The 16866-nt window shown below is 49.2% G+C and overlaps 1 protein-coding gene across 4 annotated transcripts in view; it reads left to right on the forward strand.

Moving 5' to 3' along the window:
- The window catches only part of KIAA1671 (KIAA1671 ortholog), a 205564-nt gene that overhangs the window by 43421 nt on the left and 145277 nt on the right, over nt 1-16866 (forward strand). For 3 of the 4 annotated variants that reach the window (XR_005214060.1, XM_037817432.1, XM_037817434.1), the window contains exons 2-4: nt 10053-10193; nt 12072-13682; nt 15512-15599. Coding sequence is in view for 3 of the 4 variants with exons in the window: in XM_037817432.1 (XP_037673360.1) it covers nt 12127-13682; nt 15512-15599 (1644 nt within the window). In the remaining variant the exon portion in view is untranslated. Of the gene's footprint in view, nt 1-9867; nt 10194-12071; nt 13683-15511; nt 15600-16866 lie in introns of those variants that run through there. The other variant, XM_037817433.1, reaches the window with a different exon arrangement.

Raw genomic sequence — 16866 nt, forward strand, 5'->3', positions numbered from 1 at the left:
CCCTGGGACACAGGTTCAGCCTTGACCATCTTGCAGGCTTTTCTTAAACCCTGGTTGAGGGTACTGTTTGGTGTTTGCATTCTTTGGCATTCCCCTGGCCCTTTTTATCCAAGGCATGAGTAAATGCCTTGGATAAAAAGGCATTTGAATTGTATTGAATCTTAGGCTGGTCATCTGAGCAACAGCTCAGCCAGTTATTCTTCCTTTCCCTTTCCCCGGCCATGAAATGGGGGTACAATTGGAGAGTGGGGTGAGGGTAGACCAACTGACTCACTGTTTCTTCCAAAATTCTTAGTTACAGAGTTAGTCCCTTGGACCATAAAGAATTTAGCCACCCCTCCCCAAAACAAAATCCCACCAACCCACAAATGCCTCCGTTGAGTCTTCATATTCAGTGTGTTATTCACTCATTTATCTGTTATATATTTGCAGAACACTTACGATGTACTAGGTCTGCTGGTAGATGTTTTCCATGCATCATCTCCTTTAATCCTCAGAATCCTTTGAGGTAGATGTCATTGTATTTAATGGCATCTGAAGAAACTGAACTTGGATAGATAAAGTGCCTTATCCAAGGCATCATGGTTGCTATGCCCACTTGGCCAACACATACCAACTTAGTCTGTGCCAGGAATGCTTTTGCCTGCATGTAATAAAAAACCTAACTGACAATAGCTTAAATTAATAGAAGAGCAGTTCAGAGTTAGTGCAGTGGCTCAACTGTGTCATCAAAGTCTTTTCCATGCCACCATCCTTAAAGTGGTGATTGTGGTCTCATGGTCCCAATCTGGTTGCTGTGGCTCCAGGCATCACATCCTTGTTCCAGGCAGGAAAAAAGGGAAGCAACACCATAAACTGCATCTGCTTGCTTTATCAGCAAAGCAAAAAAGCTCCCTAGAAGTCTTCCTGCCATTTCTCTTATGTCTCTTTAAACAGCATTGAGTCACATGGTCATGCCTAACTGCAAAGGGGGCTGGGAAAGTGAGTCTCTGGCTTGTAACCTTAAGTGGAGAAGCTGCTTGAGAGCCTGCGTCTCCCCTGTTTGACTCCAGTGCCATATTCCTTCTACTTCACTCATGATTTCCAACCTTGGGCTTTTACCATATCAACATAACCTCCTTACAGTTATTCTATTTTTAAACTTTCCACTTTTTCAGATGTTAAATAAGTTTATTTAAAAAGGAACTTTTAAAAAATCTCTGTTGTAAATAGAAAACCAGTGTCAATTGCCTTAAATTGAAAATAAAAGCAAAATTAAATGCAATGAAAATAAAATATTTAAAAATCTGATGTGGCTAATGATCTGAGGCTGTTTTCTCTCTGTGAAATTGGGAGATTAGCAGATAATGGAGATAGAGGAGTTAAAGTCATACTAGCACCAAGCAAAGAGTATCTCACTGATGTTATCAGAAGGCTTCCATGAGATTTAGAAAGGAAGCGGCTTTTACACAGTGTCATTCAAGGCAGTTTAATGCTGTGCCTGGATAGCAAAGCATCCTGTAACCTAAAATCACCTCATGCCCACATGGGCTGCCTCCTATATCTTTTGAATCCCTCATCATCCTATTCTGTCTTCACTGTGCCAGGCATTGAGTACGTTCTGGGAAGGAGAGCTTCCAAGAGGAGGGTTCTAAGACTTGGGTGGGGTAGGGGGTGGGCTGTAAATCTGACAAAGGGAAGAACCTTGGGTGTATCTCTGATACAAGACATTATGATCAGGTAAATTGCTGTGGTGGGTTGGAAGTCACTTTGGGCTTGGAAATCAGCATAGGCTTTCTGGAGGAGGTGGCATTTAAACTGCTCTGAAAGGATGGTGGAATTTGGGCATATGAGAATTGTGTGGTTAAAGGGCTGCCTACAGAGATAGAAATGGAATAGGATGAGAAGGAAAAGGTTGGAAAGACACTAAAATCACAGGACTTGTTTGGGAATCGGGATTGTAGTCAGGCCTGTGGTAGAGACCAGGGTTAGGTTTTGGGGGACCTTGAGGCAATGGAACAGTAGGAGCCATTGAAGGTTTTAGAGCTGAGGAGTGACATAATCAGACCTCCCCAGGGTTTGACTTATGCACATAAGGCAGCTCCTGGGCCAACATAATTTGATTCTTTCAGAAATCTATACTTGGAGGGAATTATTATTTTATTTTTCTGAAATGCAATATACACTTCTCAGACATCCTAAAAGGAGAGCATGTTGTTTTCACATTTTTCTGAGCCCATTATTGTGCCCAGGGGTAGGTGCTTATGGAATGTGTGTTGAATTGAGTTTGGGGACTGTTTCCCTTGCTGTGAACACCAGTTCCTAAGCTGGCCTTTTTTGCACCTCACCTTTCTCTGTGAGCTGTTCTAATTGCCCTTGGAAACATTACAGTCAAGTTTGTTAGGCTCATGCCATAAATCAGAGCCAGGAAAGCTCCAAGGGAGTGCAGGAGAACCAGTCAAGGGCCCTGGTTTATTGCTCACCAGACAACTTTATTGTGTCTGCCCCAGGGGAAAGGTTGAGAACTCTGACCTCAGAAACTGAATTGAATGGGCAAGAAAAGTGTTTTCCTTAGGTGTAACAATCCATTCAGTGTATATCAAAAGCTAGTTCTTGCACCTCGTTTGAACTGGCCAGCCTACTTCGAAGTAAAATTTATCCAGGGAAAACAATTGCATGTGAGTGTTCATTGCAGTGTTGGTTATAATGGTCAACAACTGGAAACAACCTAAAGTTCGAATAGTGCAAGACGCCTTTGATGATGATGAACTGTCCGTACAATGGGAAACTGTACCACCACTGGAAACAGTTGTACAGGTTGGGAATGATGTTCATGATTTATTTTGAAATAAAAAACAGAACAAAACAAACAAGTTCCTGAACAGTGTGCTTGATCTGATTCCATTTTAGTTTTGACATAAATTTCCCATTTACACTGGAAAATGTCCAGGTTGATGTGCACCAGAATGCTAATAGTGGTTGTTGCATCTGCTGGGACTCTAGGATTTTCAAACACTTTTTGCTCATTTGTATTTTCACCGCTTTTTGAAATTGTCACGTACAGCACCCAAAGAGGTCTAGGGAGGGGTAGGTCTCAGCCAGAATATTGTAAGAGCTTTGGATACTTTAAAAAGAGGGAATGTCCAGTCTCTCAGGGAACTGAGTTCTCCACAGTCTAGAGCAGAGCTCAGCAAGCTTTTTCTGTGAAGGGGCAGATAGTAAATCTTTAGGCCTCGTGGGCCACAGGGTTTCAGTGGCAACTACTCACCTCTGTGGTACTGTGAAAGCAGCCACAGACAATATAGAAACGGACAGCTGTGTTCCAATAAAACTTTATTTATAAAAAAAAGCAGGGGGCCCTAGTGAGCCAATTCCCCGGTCCACAGGAAAACAAGAAAAACAAAACAAAACAAAACCAGCTTGATTAATGGCTTCCTGAGTGGTCCAGCCAATCCCAAAATAGCACAAATGGCAGGAAGGAACAGGCCAATGAAAATTGAAAAGGCGGATGTTTAAATAGAAGCGTCAAGATGAGTTTCAAGTTGTGACATTTTTTCTCCAACTGGGCAGTTGCACATGGGAAAAGGGTGTTGGGGAGAAGCAGTTTGGCTTCTACTTTGGAGTTTCTGAAATGAAAATCAACATATTAAAGGCTCTGAAAAATCTTGCTGGAAAGGCACTTGTTTACCATTTTGAACCTAGCATTTCCCCTAGTATCCCTTTGTGGTGTCAATGGTCCCTCCTCGCATCTGATGTTCCCCAGGAAGTTTGGGAAAAGCTACCTCCAGCTGTTCACTTCTGGATTCTAGAATCTGGAATGCCAAAGGTGTGATGAACTTGAATGAGGCTGTTTACACAAAAAGTGAAGACTATGCTAATTAAGGCAGTTCTTACCAAACAGGAAGCACTCTGTAGGAAATTTGGTTCTCACTACTAAGCTGGCAGCCGGGGAGTAAGAATTTCATTTAGTCCCTCAGCAAACCTTATTGGGCACCAACTGTTTATAAGGAATCTTGGGGGATGTGGAGATTTAGAAGCCAAATTTCAGAATCCAGAAAGTTGGCCTACCAGGGGGTGGGGAGTTGAGCCAGGAGCAGAGAGAACTGGACAATGCAGACTCGATGAGTCTTGGGGTTGAACCAAATCAGAATGATGGAATCTTTACACTTAAAGGGACTTTAATGAACTCTGGTTCAACTTCTTATTTCACCAGTGGGGAAACTGAGCCCCAAAGTGAGGGAGGAACTTGGCTTAAGCTCTCCCTGCAAGTTGGAGGAAGAGTTGAGACAAAAACCAGGGTGAAGGACTTATTGTATGATTCCATTTGGGATATCCAGACCAGGCAAGCCCACAAAGACGGGAAACAGGTTATGGTTGCCAGGGGCTGGGGGACAACGGCAGGAGAGATGGGGAGTGGCTGTTTTATGGATATGGGGTTTTCTTTTAGGGCAGTGAAATTGTTCTGGAACTGGATGGTGGTGGATGGTTGCACAATATTATGAATTTACTAAATGCCACTGTTTTGTACAATTTGAAATGATGAATTTTATGTTACGTGTATTTTACCACATACATAAACCAATAATAGGGTGATAGGATAATTTGCCGTCAAACCAGGACTCTTTTAAGGACAAAAAGGGTCTGTCCTAGGTGAACCGGGATGCATGGCCACCTTGACTAAAACTACCCTGCTGTGATTCACAGGTCAGTTCTTTTTACTTCCCGGTGCAGCCTCGACTCAAGTTCACAAAAACACACTATTTTCAGAAAGTTGCGCTACTCAGACTTTTCACCAAGACAGCCAGCCTCATGTTCTCCCAAGGCTCACAAATTCTGTGCTTTGCTGTATTTCTGCCATACACTTGGGCTTTTGTATATGCTGTCTCTTCTGCCAGGGACCCCCACCTCCTCCTCTGCTTGGCTGGCTCCTACCAGTCTCAGTTGAGATGCCACCTCTTCCAGGAAGGCATGCTTGACCACCCACCTGCTTAGCAAGCTCCTCCTTTGGGCTTTTATATCCGGCCTTGTGTCCCCATCAGAGCATTTTATGGTGTTTAATTTCCACCCCCACTACACTGAGTTTGGGGACAGTGGTGGGGGTAGGCAGGGTGGAGGGGGTTTTTTGATGAGACTTGTCATTGAATGCACAGGTCCCCTTGAGCTGGAGTACATGGCAATTATGGGTAATCATTTGGTTTCCTTTACATTTCAGCATCATAAAATGCAGCTATTCTGGTCAAGCCCATGTGGACTTTGGAAGAAATGGGATAGGGAAGGAGGATGGTTGGGATCTGTTGGGTGGAGAGAACACAATTCCAGACCCAAGAGACCTGTCACCCACCAGCAAGTCACTTCCCACCTCCCGGCCTCAGTTCTCTCATCTGTGAATCTGGGATCATGGGCCCAGCGTCCTTGGGTTGTTGTGGGGACAAAATGAGAGAATAAAGCCCTTAGCACAGTGCCTGGCACACAGTGTGTGCTTTATAAATGGTAGTTATTTTATTCTTAGATTTTAAAAGTCTGGAGGGGGACAGCAAAAAGCTTTAGTACCTCCAGGGTTTGAACTGATGCGGAGAACACGGTTCCGTGGGAGATCTCAGGTATTGAGAAAAAATTCTATTTGCACAAACAACATTAATGGAAATAAAAGGGAATTAAAAAAAAATTACCTATAATTCCATCCCACACTCTCAATGTTTTTTTTTAATTCTTTCCTCCCTGTTCTCTCCCACACCTTGGCCATCTGCATTAACAGTCTCTTCTGTTGTCACTGCCTTAACTGCAAAAAGATATCCCGCCCAACAGGATTACCATCAGCCCTTCCCATTTTGCTTCCCAAATCTGCCAAACTCACGACTTGTGCTCTGACGGGATTTTTGTGCCACTTACAGTGTTCCAGGGAGGCTGGGAGCTGGAGGGCTGGTGTGCCTGCCGAGATGTTACTGTTTTTCTGACAATTCAATGGCTTATGAATCCTGTGGTTATTTCAAATAGTAGCTGTCACCCCAAATCCAGGGTGTAGTATGGCTGCACTTGTATAGATGACACTGCAATGGACAACTTCGTGTATCTCTTTTCTTCTTAGAGATTACTTCCATGGGATGGATATGTTTTTAGAAAACAATGAAGTATTTTTTTGTTTGCTTGTTTATTTGTTTTTGTTTTTGTTTTTGGGAGGGGGTTGTTATACAGAGAAAGCACTTGGTTTGGAGTCAGAAGCCCTGGGTTTCCGCCTCAGCTCTACCCCACACCAGCACTGAGATCAGGGACTGACTCAGTTTCCAAACTGTTTTCCTCATCTATAGCATGGTGGTAACATTTTGAACCTTACTGAGCTCTAGAGAGGATTAATGGAGAGAAGACAGAAGGTGCACAGTCACCTAATATGATGCCTGGCTCTTGGTGGAGTCTCGAAAAATGTTGGTTGAAAGCAAATATTGCCAAATTGCTTTTATAACTTACATTTCCCCTGGGCGTGTATGAACATATCCATTTTCCTACACCCATGCCTCCACTGGGTGTTATTTATTTATTTTTTCTTTCAGGGATGTTCTCCCTTCCAATATTTTTGGCAAACCGGCTCTCTACCCGATACGGGGTCAGACCCAGGGGGTGCAGCCATGAACAGGATGTGGGGACCTCCTTGCCAGGAGGTCACGCTCTAGTGGAGGAAGCAGAAATGGTTAGGGCAAGGGACACAGTGAGTTAGATGCTGGAGCACAGAGGAGCAACCTGAACCAGCCCTGGCGCATCAGGGAAGGCTTCCTGGAGGTGGTGCTGTTGGAGCTGGAAACTGAGGGATGATGATGGTTCAGTCAGACCGTGAGGAAATAGCAGTGCAGAGGCCTGAAAGTGAAGGAAGAACATGACATGTTTTGGGTGAGGTTGTGAGACAGTGAGACAGACAGACAGATGGGGACGTGTTGGTCGTAAGCTGGAGCTGGAGAGATAAACAGGCTCTAGATCCTGCCAGGCCTCAGGGAAGGAGGCTGGTCTTTATCCAGAGTGCAGTGGGGAGACCCGCATGGGCTTTGAGCAGGGGAGTGACATGATGGTGGAGCATTTCTCTGGCTGCTGCTAAAATAGATGGGAGGAGTCCCCAGCAGACGCCGGAAGGTCTCTGAGGAGGCTGATTTTAAATAACCCTGGTCAGCCATCTCAGATGCCCTCCCAGTTCCTTCCATTGTTGTCGCTTATCTGACATCCTGTGTATTTTACTCATGCATGCTGTTGATTGTCTGTCTCCCTCCTCTTGAATGCCAGCTCCATGGGAACTGGGCTCTCTACCTGTTTTGTTCCTTGCCGTGTTCCCCAGCTCCCGGTCCATAGTAGGTGCTCAATAAATGTGTGCTGGAATGAACGAGTAAGTGAAGGAGTGAGGGCAGCAGCCATGGGGATGGAGAGCAGAGGGCGTGCTTGATTGACATTTGGCATTTGGGTCGGGCCCTTTCCATCTGGGGTCCATGGGTGGGTGGACCATGTACATATACCGCCAGTCTGCTCTTCTGAGTGGACGCGGGTGCGCTTTCTGCCAATCGATCCTTGGCCCTTCGTGCTGTGCACCACACGGGGTAGATTTGCAGATTTGGGAGCTGAGGTCACGTTCCGGAAGGCACTGGAAGGTGTCAGGCCCGGCCCCCGCCTCTCACCAGATGGTGGCATTCCCAGGAAACGGCACCCAGAGACGGCTGAGTGAATGGCTGGTGAGCTCCCAGATCGGATTTGAGGGTGTAATTATGAAAAATCATCAGCAGCTGTTAGAATGAACCGAAGCCTCCCAGTCTGGGAGGAAAGCTGCCAAACTCTGGTTTTGAATGGAAGTGCTTTTCTTGCCTTCTCGCTCTGTGCATCTCTCAGATTCCCCGTGGAGCTCCTCTGAGCTCATGGCCATAACCCCACCCAGCACCTAGCATGGGGCCGAGCCCTTGGTACGCAGGCAATAGTGTTTGTGGAAGGACACATGAATGAATGATGTTGAATGACTCCTGTCTAATTCCAGCAACTGTTGCCGTTGGTGACTCTCTTCCCAGGAAATTGGTTTGCTCTGCATGAAATTGCAGAAAATGGGGATTTCAAACTTTGCAAATCAATGTAAGATCAAGCTCATGGACTTGGCCGGTTCAGCAACAGCAGAGAAATATCCATCACTACTGCCACTGCTAGAGTCCAGCCTGCCTTCTCCTCTCCAGCCTGGTCCACTGCACCCCCTGACCTCCCAGATGGACATAGGACTCTCTTCTCCTATGTCCCCCTATGCTGCTCTCCATAATGATTTAAAAAAATTCAACCAGAGATTGCTGAGACTCATTTTCCCTTCTTTCTTCAGCCAGTCCCAGGGAGCTCTGGCTTGGGCTATAGTGCTCAGCTGACAAATCTAAAAAGAGGGAGCAGGCCACCCCAAAAATAGATAGCAGTTGGCTGTGTGTGAGTGGGCTTCTGAAATGTTTTGGAACAGACCCACATCACTTGAATCGAGCATAACATATGCGATACATTTAAAGCAAGGTTTTAAACATATTTTTAAACCCGTTTCCTTGTAGTTTACAACAGGTTAAATAAAAAGTTGAGAATCATGGGCTTCTAGGTTTGGGAAGGACTTTAAAAATTATTTAGCCATCTACTACAGTGGTTGAGAGCCTCCCCCTGGCTTTGTTCATTGATTTAGTAATTAATTCATGAATTCATTCATGCAACTATACTTACATGGTGGGTTTTGCGAGGCATTTTCAGTGGAAACTTGAGAGGAAGCTCGAGATGGAAACAGGTTACAGATAACAGGGGGCCTGTTCTGGTTAAGGGGGCGTGGACCTAGAGCTGTACTTTCTCATCTTTCTCCTTTTTCTTCCCGGCAGTGTGGGGTCCTTGAGGCAGGCCCAGGGAACCCAAAGTGGGCAGCTATTTGAGCACCACTGATCCTGGGCAGCCCGGCCCTACAGGGAAGCACGCATTCCACGTTTGGGCAGAGGATCTGGGTATGACCGTGCTGGGTTAATATGGTCAAAGCCAGTGTCTGCCAGTGGCCGTCCCAACAGCAGAGCTCCTCCCCATGGCCAGTGAAACCAATGGGGTCCCCCTTGCAGGGTTGGCAGGTGGAGCTTCCAGCCGAACTCTTCACAGCTCTTTGGCTCTGTCATCTGGTGGCAACTGAACCCTGCCCACCCCAAAGCTTGCAATCGCTGTAGCCAGAGGATCTGATGTCCCAAATTGCTTGGTCATGAGACCCCTGGCACCTAGAATGATTCAGGAGCTTAGAGGTGGGGGGCCAGGAGAATACACCTCCATTCATTTATTTGTTCACTCAACAATTACCCATTAGGGATTGTCACATGCCCGGATGCTGCACAGGTGCTGGGATTCGGGGCGCTGTCCGGGAACTTAAGTGAGAGAGACCGAGGTGAGGTGAAGGGTCACCCACAAACAAATGTCCATGGCTCGCTGTGAGCCGGGAAGAGGGAGATTATACTGGGGCAGAGAGGGACACAGATGTCCCGAGCTGCAGTCTGAGGGGTTGGCCTGTGTGTAACAGAGAGCACAGGGGTATTTCAGAAAGCAGACAACACCCATGCAAAGACCCTGGGGATAAGTTTGAGGACGTGCAAGAACAAGAAAACCCTCGAACCCTCAGTCTTCACCTCCTCCAGGTCCGGGGAGTCATCCGGGACCCCACTCCCGCTTCTGGGCAGTCAACCCTCCCCCTCCCCCCGGGCTCCCATGCCCCACCCCTTTTATAACCCGTGACGTCTATTACCCAGTGTTGTAGCCGCTTGTGTGTGTTTCTTACCCAAGACTGTCTGTCATTCTTTGCTCACAGTTGCCAGCCACATGGCCGGTGCTTAATAAACCTTTATTAGAGGAAAAAGGGGGGAGATTTTTACTGAGCACCTACAGTGGACTTGGCACTGTGTATGCGCAGGAATGAGTAAGGCTACACTATTGAAAAGCCTTAAGGAGCCCGAGTTTTATAAGCGGGAGGAGATGCCAGCAGATGCTGTTGGAGTTCAGACGCTCTTGCACCGTCTGTGCACATATTGCCGGAACTCCGGAACTGAGCCTGTCATCCTGTGTCCCCCCAGACCCACTGAAACTCGGTCTACACAGGACGAGCCTCCACATCCCTGCCCACGGCTGTGGTGAGAGTGTGCAGACAGCCCCGCGCACGATGAGATGTGACACTGTTGGCTTCCTCCGGCTCTTGCAGGTCCTCACCCAGGCAGGTAAGTGGAGCTGGGGCTCCACCTGTGCAAGGGGGGGCTGCAGTGTCGAGGGGGTGGAAGATACCTGAGGGTTCTGTCATGGAATTTTCTCTCTGTCCTTTGGATCCTGTCATTGTCTTGTGTCTCATGTCTGGGCTAGCATGTTTGTCCCATAGCAGGAGTTCAGGAGGTCTCGGGGGCTGGCTCTGAAGGCGAACAGCCCTGGTTTGTGGCAGGACTCTCCGTGCTGGAGAACTACCCAGATTTTTTGCAGATGGAAATCTCCGGATCCACCGTATCTGTTCCTCTAGCCAGTCTCTAACTGTGTCTATTCAGCGTTCTCCTCTTGGGAGAGACTGAATCTTTTAGCACCATTGAGAGTGGAAGAGAAAATATCAAAATCTGTCTGCCTGTCTCTCCTGGAGGCAGCTGAGTGAGTCAGAGCCGGTGGCAGCTTTGTGGGGGCCCCCCAAGAAGGAGAAGCAGGAGGCTTGCATTTAACTAAAATACCTTCTCCTTTTAGTCCATTTTGATGGAAGTTGGGGGGCAGCTTTGCAGGGAAAGACGACACTGGCATGAAGGTGAGGGGGATCAGAAACAGCAAGTTGTCCAGCACTTCTGAAGACCAGCAAGGAATTAAAAATCATTTTAAAAAAGGCAACGCTGAACAGGTCGAGGACTTGAGATCAGGCTTCCGCTGTGTGACCGTGGACAAGCTGGGCGATCTCTCTGTGCCTTTCCCTTCATCTCCATAATGGAGATAATAATTCCTGCCCTTTGGGTTGTTGGAAGATTAACTGAGAGGGCAGGGCTACTGCACTGCGAAAGGGGAGTCCGTGGCTGGACGAACACAGGCCTTACGTCCTGATCCTCTGCTCCAAACGGGGTCTGAGAATTGAACCCAGTTTTTAAGGTTATGGGGAGGCCATGGTTTATAAAACCTTTGAGCATTTGGCATCACACGAGGCCCCACACATGGTAAGCCCTCAGAGTTAGCACTTGCCGTTCTCATTAGGAACATGAAGGCAGCCAGCATAAAATAGGTGTTCAGCAGGAAAGAACCCAAAGCCAAGTAACAACAGCAGGTTGGGTGTGAAAAGTAAGGAGGGCTTTTTTTTTTTTTTTAAGGCATCTGGAAGGTCTAGAGCTAAGCAGAGGGGGAAAGAAAGAAAATGGATGTCCTATTGCATGGGGGGCCAAAGTTTGGGTTCAAAATCCACCAACTAGCTTCATGACCTCAGGGACTGAGCTTGGAGTGCTGTGTGAGTGGCAGCTGGTCACTTACCCTCTCTGTGCTCGATGCTACACCAATGAGACCTGTGACACAGATAGCTGGGATGTCTGATGTGGGCAGGCTCTGACATGCTAAAATACATAGGGTAACAGGAGTAAGGGAACCCGAGGACTCTCATTGAGGCCTCAGCTGGGTCTGTGTGGTGTGAGTTTTGGAGTCAGACCTGGGTTCAGATTCTGACTTGCCCTCTTACTAGCTGAGTGACTATTGGGCCAATGAGTTTGCCTCTCTGGGCTGGTTTCCTTATTGGTACAGCAGAGATAATCATGTTTTATAAGAGCCGGCCTTGAGGATGCGATGAGTCAGGAAAGACTTAGCAAATAGTGGTGCCTTTTCTGCAACGGGGAGAAGTTGGCTCCATCTGAGCTGGGATGAACTTCAGAGAAGGCCATTTGGTCCACTCTCCTCTCCAAGAGCCCAGAGAGGGGAAGGCACTGGCCCAGGGTCCCCCAGTGAGGTCGATGCAGAGTCCGGTCTGGAACCCAGGACCCCAGGCTCTTGGTTCATACCCCCAGTCCCCTGTCTGGAACAGCAGCCACCTGCTCCAGAGCTGCTTTCTAAACAGACTCAGACCCTGACTGAATTTTAAATTTACTCTTTTCTAGTGGTTGCTTCTCCACTTTGGGCATTCTCAATCCCCATGGAGCCAAAACTGTAACCATGGCGACACGGGTCGAGGTTGGTGCCCTAACTTCCCTGACGGGGGTGCCAGGCCTCAGCGAGATCGCCAAGGAGGAAACTCTGAAGCGGACGTACTTCTGCCAGGCGGGCGACGCCCCTGGGGCTCCCTCAGCACGGATTCTGGACGGAAAAAGCCCCCTCAGGGGCCCGGCCCACTTATTCCCGCTGCCAAGACTCGCCCCCAAACCCTTCTCCAGGGAGAAGGTCCCAGACCCAACGTCGCCCGTCGCCTCTTCGTGGCCCAACCCGACCCAGCCGGCTACTCTCGGCGGGTTCTCCAAGGCCGCGGTGGCCTCAGAAGTGGATGAGAGGATGCCCACCCCGCTGGGGCAGGAGGTGGGCGGCACGGCGGGCCCACAGAGAGGCCCTTCTCTCTTCAACAAGGCCGCGTTCCTACGGCCCAGCCCCAACTCCACGATTCTCTTTGAAACCACCAAAACTGGCCCCACCCTGGAGAAAGGGGGCACCAAGGGGGCACCGGAGAACAAACCGAGCGGATCCCAGGAGCCGCCTTCGGGCTCCCAGCCTGAGGTGGCCGCCAAGCCTGCCCTGCCCAGCCACAAGCCTGCGGGGACCCTCCCCCGGCCGGCCTCCCTGTCCCAGGAGACGAGGCCCGCGGCCACCCTGGAGAAGAGAGGCCAGCCCGGGCCCCTCCCAAAGGCCAGCAGCGTGGAGGGCACGGCTGGCCCCACTCTGGAGCCCAGGCCTCGCCCGAGGAGAAGGCCCGTGTCTGCCATCTTCACTGACTCCCTTCAGCTTCAGAGGCCAGCCCCAGGCGGAGCAGCCGTGGCGGGGAAAGCGCCTCCCACCCCTCCCGAGAAGACATGGGTGAGGAAAGCCAGGCCTCTGTCCATGGACCTCACCGCCCGGTTTGAGAGCCAAGAGGCCCTGCTGAAGATGGCAGCCAATGAGGGACACAGGGCGGCAGCCGTTTCTGCCGACCAACCCCGGGGTGCAGAGAGGTCTGACTTGGAGTCCAAAGTAGACAACGGGGAGTGTCGGGACAAAGCAGAAGCTCCCCGTCTGGATCCAGATGCAGACTTCCTGGAGAGGGCCAAGAAAATCGAGGAACGGAAGGAGAAGGTGCTTTCCAAGCAGTGGGAGACGGGCAGCCCTGGAACACTGGGGGGCTCAGCCAGGCTTGCCCCCAAAGGTGGCCCGAGTCCTTGGGAAGAGAGGGCCAGTCTGGACGGGGAGCCCGAGCCGTTGCCCGAGCCCCCTTCGCCCCAATCCAGAAAAGGCCAAGAGTTTGCTGAGGTCAAGAGTGGTGTGGCCTGGGGAGACTGGGCCTCCAGGGGAAGCGTCCAGAAGCGCATCAGCCTGTTTGGGGAGGCGAGTGCCTCGGCCATGACAGTGGGCTCCGAAGCCCCGCTGGCTGCCCCCGAGGCCCCCGAAGCACCCCCTGAGCCCGAGAAAGGGGGCGTGCGTGTCCAGGAGCGGATCAGAGGCTGGGCTGGTGAGATCCCCGAGGTGAAGCCAGAAATCAGGAGGCGAATGTTCCAGGCAAGGCCGCTGTCGGCGGATTTGACCAAACTGTGAGTGGGAGCACCCCGTGGGTCTCGCCCTGAGCTGCCTCACACCCACCGCCCACCAGAGACCCCATGGGAAAGGGAACTGTGGGGTGCCGTGCTGGGCCCTTCTCACCCCCTCTCTCCATGAACCCAGAGCCAAGGGGAGGTAGGGTTAATTGCCATGTCTCCGATGAGGAAACTGAGATGTTGGGAGGGAATACGGGGCTGGGGCTCCATGTCCCAGTCTCTTCTCTTTTTTGCAGTATGTGGGTGACGTGGAAGGGGTTATGCCGGTTCACAGAGGAGGGTCAGGAAGGTGCAGTGCTGGAGAGGAAGTTGGGTGCAGGCTCAGCCTGCCTCCAAAGCCAGGCCTTCCTTCCCTACAACCTGAAAACTCGTGATATTTGGCCTACACTTCCATGAGTGCCCCATGAAATAAATCAGAGGCATCCAGATAAACCTGCACAGGGCACGTCCCCTCTCTGAGCCTCAGTTTCTTTGTCTGGAAAGTGGAAATAGTACTAAGAGCTCACTCAAAGTATTGGAAATAGAGTCAAAGGGATAATGCTGGGAGCCGCTCAGCCCACGAAGCCCTCCACGCAGTGTGGCTCCAAATAATAGTATTATTCCAGTTTGTAGGTAATGATGATTTCCTTAGCTCAGCCCTGCCTCTGACATCTCTTCCTCCTTTGTTTTCCCACAAGTGGCTTCTCTGCCACAACATGGAGATGCCACTGCCTGTGATTCACCAGTTTGCCGATGACATACATGCCACTCGGGGCACTTGGTGCACGGTGGAGCGTCCGGTGGGGGGGGGGGGTCTCTCCCAGCCCTGGGAACCAGGGCAGTCAGAATTCTATGTGCTGTCAGTACACAGAATCATCAAGAAAGAATACCAGTGCCTGGGCCAAACCTGAGAGATTCTGATTCAGTTGGCCTGGGGAGGGGACCACGTTTTAATTTTCACTTTGAAAAAGCTCCCCAAGTGGTTCTCATTTGCAGCCAGGCCTGAGAACCCCTGAGTCAAGGTAACAGAACAGAAAAAGCGGCACCTGGGGCAGAAGCTTCCACTTGCTGGAACATACCCGGATTGCTGAGTTCTCCGCAGCCCCCAGTGCAGAACTGAGCACTTGCTACATCTTCAGGCATCTCCTCCAGAGAACTTACCAGAGATGGAAAAGTTCTAGCCCCACTCCCTCTTCCCCTTTAAAAGTGGGGAGACCGAGGCCCAGTAAGGGACACTGACTTGGCCAAGGCCACTGGCGAGGCAGAGGCAGACCCCTGCCCCCACACATTCCGCGGCGGCCCACTGCCCCTGAGCCCCATGACAGGGTCTGCAGTGGGGGCTGTTGAAGTGCCTAGGTTGCTGACCACAACCCTTAATTATTGCTCCTGGCGCATCTTCACTCTTCCCTAAACGCCCTCATGTAGCTAATTAGGGCCTTCGGTAGCCTTTTATCTGCCCTACAAAGGATGATGGGGAGATGTTAATTATCCCCCATTCTATAGATGAAGGAACAGAGGGTCAGGCAGGGCCACAAGCCTGACCCACGCTCCCACAGTGAGGAAGTATTAGACCAGGAGTAGGGCCCAGGTCTACTCACCCTGACGTGGGGCTCCGTCCTCTCGATGATGCTGAGCTTAAGGTAGGCTTTCTCCAGCATCCTGTCTCCGTACTGGAGGGGAAATTTCCTTTCTCAAAGGAAACCTGGCCATGGGGTCTTGATGAGGTCAGTGCTGCTTCCACTCCCATCCCTCTCCTCCACCCCAAGATGCCTGAACTAGTTATCGGCTGTGGGCTGGGGAAGTCACAGCTTCTGGCCCTGCAAGAATAACTCGGATCTCTGTACCAGGTTTTCCGGTCGTGACTCAAGCAATGAAGTCAAATTTGAGAAGTGTTCTGAGCTTCTCAAGGAGCTTCCCAAGGAACCCAGAGGAAAGGTAAGGCACAGATTGCGTTTTGGCACGGATTGTGGAAAAAGCTTCGGTGATCTACTAGAGCCAGCAAAGAATTAGAAACCTGTCGCAAACAATAAAACATTATTTGCTTTAATGTTAGGGACTTTTTTTAAGTCCCTTCTGGCATGCTGGGTTGTGAGTCCCCCATTCCCTGGTGTTAAGTGCTCTTTATAAACAACGGAATTGTCAGGTATTGATTTTTTTTCTGTGCATAAAAGGCAGAGGGGCTTGGCTTTCCCACGTGAGTGCTTCCTTTATTAAGCAGCTAAAATTTAAGTTAAAAAATGCCGATAGACACTCCTTGAAGTTCCCCCACTGAGGTTTCTACCCCCGTCCCCACCCTGACATGTCACCTAGTAGTGGAAGAAAGAGGACAATTATACAATTATGTTGCTTAAAAAGTATTTTTGTTTAGTCTGCTTCGTAAGAAAAAGCTCATAAAGTAACAGGTATAGCAGGTGCTTTCTGCAGAATCTTTTTTTTCTTAAATAAATATTATTGAGATATAATTGACTTGCCGAAAAGTGCACATATTTAAAGGGTACAAGTTGCTGCGTTTTGGCATATGTATACACCTGTGAAACCACCATCACAATCAAGATAAACAACTTCTCCTCACCCACAAAGACATTTCCTTTTGCTATGGGTAATTCCTCCCCAACCTATACCTCTCACCCAGGCAGCCCCTGACCTGCCGTCCCTCAGGATAGGATAGATGAGCTTGCATTTTCTTTACAATGGAATCACTCAAACTGTGTCCTCTTTTTTCGGGCTTCTTTCACTCAGCATGTTTGCTTTGCAATTCATCCACGTTGTTGCATATTTCAATAGTTTGCTCCTTTTTAATTGCTGCGTAGTATTCCATGGTATGGCTAGACCATGGTTTGTTTCTCCATTCACCTATTGATTTACATTTGGGTTCTTTCCATTTTGAAAATAACTGTCACAAACAATGCTGCTATGAACTTTTGTATTCAGGGCTTTGTATGCATATCTATTTTCTTTTCTCCTGGGGAAATACCTAGGAGTGGAATGGCTGGATTAGATGGTACAGTTATATTTGACATGTTAAGAAACTTGTGCAGAGTTTTAAATATAACACTAGAGCTGGCTTCCAAGCCCATTTGTATCCATCCCCTCCTAAATCCCCGGCAAAGATGAGCTGCCAGTGCTTGGCAATGTCCCACCACACTTGGGGTCTGGGGTCTGCCCAGCATGTTATGCCTAGGACTTGTTTCCTTGAAGATGG

Source organism: Choloepus didactylus, chromosome 23 (assembly GCF_015220235.1).
Source record: "Choloepus didactylus isolate mChoDid1 chromosome 23, mChoDid1.pri, whole genome shotgun sequence".
Classification (NCBI taxonomy): Eukaryota; Metazoa; Chordata; class Mammalia; order Pilosa; family Megalonychidae; genus Choloepus; species Choloepus didactylus.